Source organism: Argentina silus, assembly GCF_951799395.1.
Source record: "Argentina silus genome assembly, chromosome: 22".
In the NCBI taxonomy this organism is placed as follows: Eukaryota; Metazoa; Chordata; class Actinopteri; order Argentiniformes; family Argentinidae; genus Argentina; species Argentina silus.
Genome location: NC_139676.1, coordinates 2,743,061 through 2,748,443, shown reverse-complemented (window position 1 = coordinate 2,748,443; position 5,383 = coordinate 2,743,061). Strand labels below are relative to the sequence as shown.

The 5,383-nt window shown below is 48.1% G+C and overlaps 1 protein-coding gene across 1 annotated transcript in view; it reads right to left on the bottom strand.

The window, feature by feature from the left end:
• Positions 1-699: 699 nt before the first annotated feature.
• LOC310822002 (neuropilin and tolloid-like protein 1) overlaps positions 700-5,383 on the bottom strand; it is a gene marked incomplete at both ends in the record, with an annotated part of 12,985 nt that continues 8,301 nt past the window's right edge. Inside the window, 5 exons of the mRNA XM_083694291.1 lie at positions 700-1,427; positions 1,589-1,702; positions 3,117-3,345; positions 3,949-4,064; positions 4,539-4,580. Coding sequence (XP_083550417.1) covers positions 700-1,427; positions 1,589-1,702; positions 3,117-3,345; positions 3,949-4,064; positions 4,539-4,580 — 1,229 coding nt within the window. The remainder of the gene's footprint in view (positions 1,428-1,588; positions 1,703-3,116; positions 3,346-3,948; positions 4,065-4,538; positions 4,581-5,383) is intronic.

Sequence of the window (5,383 nt, the reverse complement as noted above, 5' to 3'; positions counted from 1 at the left end):
AGTGCTGAGGGTGAATAAAGTCGGCCAAACTGTCAACATTCTAGAGCGCCTAAGGTGACTTTATTCACCAAAACTGCATAAATGACGACGCTTCATTTTGTAGCCAATCAGAGTGTTGTTGCTAGGTAAACACCACATAGAACACTTGGCTCTCTAGGTGGTGAGTGTTCCGGAACTCGTTGGCAGTTGGTGAGTTAAAATGGCTGACTACCCTGTGCAGCGCCCTGCGAGGGGATTAACCACCCGGTTGGAACACACCCATAGAGTACAGTCACACCAAGGTCACACCAAGGTCACACCAAGGTCACACCACAGTCACTCCACAGTCACTCCACGGTCATTCTGGTCACACCACGGTCACTCTGGTCACACCACGGTCACACCACAGTCACACCACAGTCACTCCACAGTCACTCCACGGTCATTCTGGTCACACCACGGTCACTCTGGTCACACCACGGTCACTCTGGTCACACCACGGTCACACCACAGTCACTCTGGTCACACCACGGTCACTCTGGTCACACCACGGTCACTCTGGTCACACCACAGTCACTCTGGTCACACCACAGTCATTCTGGTCACACCACGGTCATTCTGGTCACACCACGGTCACTCTGGTCACACCACGGTCACTCTGGTCACACCACGGTCATTCTGGTCACACCACGGTCATTCTGGTCACATGCTCGTCTCAGGTCAGTAATCACTGGAGTGGTAGACGGCGTGCTCGTCTCCAGCCATACCGTGATGACGATGATGATGAAGATGATGGCTGGTGGTCGGCCTGTCCTCCATCTCCTCCTCCTCGCACCCCTCACACCCCTCGCACCCCTCTCCCCCGTCTCCCCCGTCTCCCCCGTCTCCCCCGTCCTGGTAGCTGTGCTTCATCACCAGGATGCTCCTGCGGCTGGTGGGGGTGGCGTGGTGGGACTGGGGCTGCTGCTGCTGCTGGGCCTGGGCCTGGGCCTGGGCCTGGGCCTGGGCCTGGGCCTGGGCCTGGGCCGGGCCCTGTTGGACCTGCTGAGCCTGCTGCAAGTCCGACAAGATGGCGGCATCCCGGACGCTCAGGTCGCTGCGGCTCCCGCGGATGCTGGACGGGTGTGACCCGCAGTGGTGGTCGCGGATGCACTTGGAGGACGAGCGCCGGAGCTTGTGGAACTTCTCAAAGTCCTCCTCCGCCATGTCGGCCATGTCGGCCGAGGCGGTCCTCCGCAGGGCACACAGCTCGTAGTGCGGCGGCGCGAACTGCTCGTGGAACAGCGCGGGGTTGAAGTCGTCCCGCCGGATGATGTACTTCTTGCGTGGCTGCTTGATCTGGATGATGACGGAGATGATGAGCAGGACGAGGACCAGGCTGCAGGTCACGCCGATGATGGCCATGTTGGTGTGGTCCAGGTTGTCCAGGATGTTGTTTTTCCTCTTCTCTGAGGGGCAGAAACAGCGACACGTCAATACAGGAGATTTGACATCATACACATCCTCTTTCTACGTATCACACCAGGGGAGGCTGGGGGAGGTAGAACACCAGGGGAGGCTGGGGGAGGTAGAAACCGGAGGACTCGTCATGCTAGGCTAGGTGACTGACCTTTGCAGTGGTTCTCATCCCAGGGGTAGACACAGTTCTGGATGCCGTTACACACCAGAGTGCTGTTGATACACATGTTACTGTGGCAGAAGAACGTGTCTACATCACACGGAGCTGAAAACAACAACAACAACAACAACAACCTCAACAACAACAACAACAACAACAACCTCAACAATAACCTCAACAACAACCTCAACAACAACAACCTCAACAACAACCTCAACAACAACCTCAACAATAACCTCAACAATAACCTCAACAACAACCTCAACAACAACCTCAACAATAACCTCAACAATAACCTCAACAACCTCAACAACAACCTCAACAACAACCTCAACAACAACCTCAACAATAACCTCAACAATAACCTCAACAACCTCAACAACAACCTCAACAACAACCTCAACAGTAACCTCAACAATAACCTCAACAATAACCTCAACAACAACAACCTTAACAATAACAACACAATAACAACCGTATTCCCCAAATGTGACATATGGTTTTTAATGCTGCATTCAATTGGAAATTGCTCCTTGGAAATGTTTAGCTTCCAACTAAGACTGAGCATAGGACTTGCTATTGGGTCATCTTGAGATTAGCTCCACGTGGGAAACTCCGTTTCCTCGTTCCCAGGAGCAAAGGAATGCAGCACAGGACTGAAAAAGAGGCTGAAAATGAGTCTGAAATAAAGTCTGTATGAAGACTGTCTGAGCCGTGTGGTTGATACACAACAGCCAGTAATAATCAACAGAATTTAATAGAAATATAGGAACCTTTAAGTCACACAGTTGTCCCTATTCCTGTGTAAAAACGATATCACTAGTCTAAAGAGAAAAACACTGCACTAACATTGAATATATATATATATAGATCTGTTGAAAAGTGTCTTAAATGAGTTCACTGACGCCCTACTTCTCCAATTATTGTAAAGTTAATTCCTATTTCTTATGATCCCTTCTGCAGTTCTGTTCTGCACTATAATCAGGGGAGGCTGCTGGAGGTAGAAATGGGAGGACAGGCTCATTATAATGCATGGAATGGAATGAGGAACGGTATGAAACACACACATATCCAACACCGTTCCTCATTCCATTCCAAGCATCACCACGAACCCGTCCTCCCATTTCTACCTCCACCAGCCTCCCCTGATTAACCTGCTCTTGAATCAAAATGAACGAATGAGTGTAATTTATAATTATTTAAAATTATTCTAATTTATAGTGACATGCCCCATAACCACTCCACAGCCTCTAGCCTCATTGCCACTTAGTCTCACACAGCCTACAAGATGGATTGTTTTATTGTTTTTGTAAATTTGTTATTGCTGTTTTGTTAATATTTTGCTATTTTGTAAATTTCTTGTCAATATTTGCTATTTGTTTTTTATGTCCATGCACCAACCTCACCAAGTCAATGTCCTGTATGTGCAAATATACTTGGCCAAATAAAAGAATTCTGATTCTGATTCTGATTCTGATTCTGATTCTGATTCTGATTCTGATAAAGAGGTTTGACTGACGCTCCTGGAAGGTGGTGAAGAGGATCCTGAAGCGGCTCTTCCTGCTCCCCTCGTCGGCCCACATGCGGATGACGCCGACCCCGGTGGAGAGCATGACGTCGTTGGCCACCGTGCTGCAGTACTTGTTCTTCAGGTGAGCCACGGAGCTGCTGCCGTCGTACACCGCCACAAAGTTCCGCTTGCACTCGTTGGAGTGGTGCATCTCGTACTCCAGGAACCGCAGAAAGATCTGGAAGACGTACGTCGGCGCACAGTGAGGTGACACACACACGTAGTTACTGTCCTTTTTGCAGTTCTACTGTGTAGCTGGGAGACTGGGAGGAGGATGACTTTAGCAGAGAGAGGAGAGAGAGAGACATACGTAGAGAACATGTCTAAACACGAGGTGAGAGAGAGAGAGAGAGAGAGAGAGAGAGACAGAGAGAGAGAGACAGAGGGATACCTTTATTCAACACGATCTAAATTCATACAAACAGCAGAACACACAGTTTGTATGAAATCTTACAATCTGGTTTGTATGAAAAGCTACGAATGCAACTTGCATTATCAGGTTAGGGTTAGGGTTAGGGTTAGGGTTAGGGTTAGGCAGTATCAGGTTAGGGTTAGGGTTAGGGTTAGGGTTAGGGTTAGTTGTCAGGGAAAGGCATTACCAAAGCTTCAGCAACAGCAACACTAATTAGGTCATATGACCTGGGATGTAAGATTTCATACGAATTGTTGGTTGGTGTTCCGCTGTTTGTATGAATTCATACAAATTAAGTGTGAGTTCCCGCTGTTTTACTGGGAAGCAGATGACATCCACCATCCATCCGTCAAGCAGACCTGTACTGACCCTGGAGCGCGGGGGAGCTCGGATGATCCACCTGCAGTCCACCGCCTCCGTCAGAGCCTTGTCGATCTGAACCGACTCAGCATAGCCGTCCGGGCCCATCATATCAAACTCACAGACTGGGTACAGGAACACACGTTAAATACATCCCTCACAGACTGGGTACAGGAACACACGTTAAATACATCCCTCACAGACTGGGTACAGGAACACACGTTAAATACATCCCTCACAGACTGGGTACAGGAACACACGTTAAATACATCCCTCACAGACTGGGTACAGGAACACACGTTAACAGCTGGCTTGAAAAGGTTGTATAGTTGAGGCGTGTGTGTGTTTTGTGGACTATACGAGAATAGAATAGAATATAACAGAATAAAATAGAACACAATAGAATAGAATAGAATAGATAAGAATAGAACACAATAGAATAGAAAATAATAGATTAGAATAGAACACAATAGAACACAATAGAATAGAATAGATTAGAATAGAACACAATAGAATAGAATAGAACACAATAGAATAGAATAGAATAGAATAGAATAGAATAGAATATCAATGGTTCTTCAGGACAACTGTGTACCTACAAGGCAGAGGAGGTAGTTCGCCGAGGTCTTTGAATTCCGGATCTGAAAAGAGAGTTTCCATGTTAGAGAGCCCTTCAGTCACATGATGTACCTGGACTACAACACTGGGCTGTAGAATGAAGCCAGTTTCATCAGGTGGACCAAGATGTGTGCAGCAGTTTGTATCCCTAATTTGGGGAATGACTCTCCCTGTGTGTTTTGACTCCTCCCCCAGTGTGTTCTGACTCCTCCCCTGTGTGTTCTGACTCCTCCCCTGTGTGTTCTGACTCCTCCCATGTGTTCTGACTCCTCCCCTGTGTGCCTCCCATGCTCCCATCATCCCCTTGTCCCACGTTGAGTGAAAGAACAGAGCTTCCCCACGGTGATGATTTGTACAGTAGGTGGGATGATAATCCCTAAACCAGATTAAGACAGATTAGGCCGGGCTACAGATGAGATTCCTGTGGTAAAATGTGAATTGATTTGTTCATGAGACCCTCATGTTGATTGTGAGAGTGATCCAGCAGCCTCAGAGGTTGGTATTGTAGCACGGTGGGACGTGAGGACGTTCAACTCCTCAGAGGTTAAAACCTCAAATCAATCAGAGTCCTTATTAATCCTCTCATCTGTCTTTACCTCTGCTTCGGACCGCCACAGCACGGATTATACACATTGTGTGTGTCTGCATGAGTGTGTGTGTGTGTGTGTGTGTGTGTGAGTGTGTGTGTGTGTGTGTGTGTGTGTGTGTGTGTGTGTGTGTGTGTGTGTGTGCATGTGAGTGTGTGTGCATGTGAGTGTGTGTGTGTGTGTGCATGTGAGTGTGTGTGCATGTGAGTGTGTGTGTGTGTGTGTGTGTGTGTGTGCGT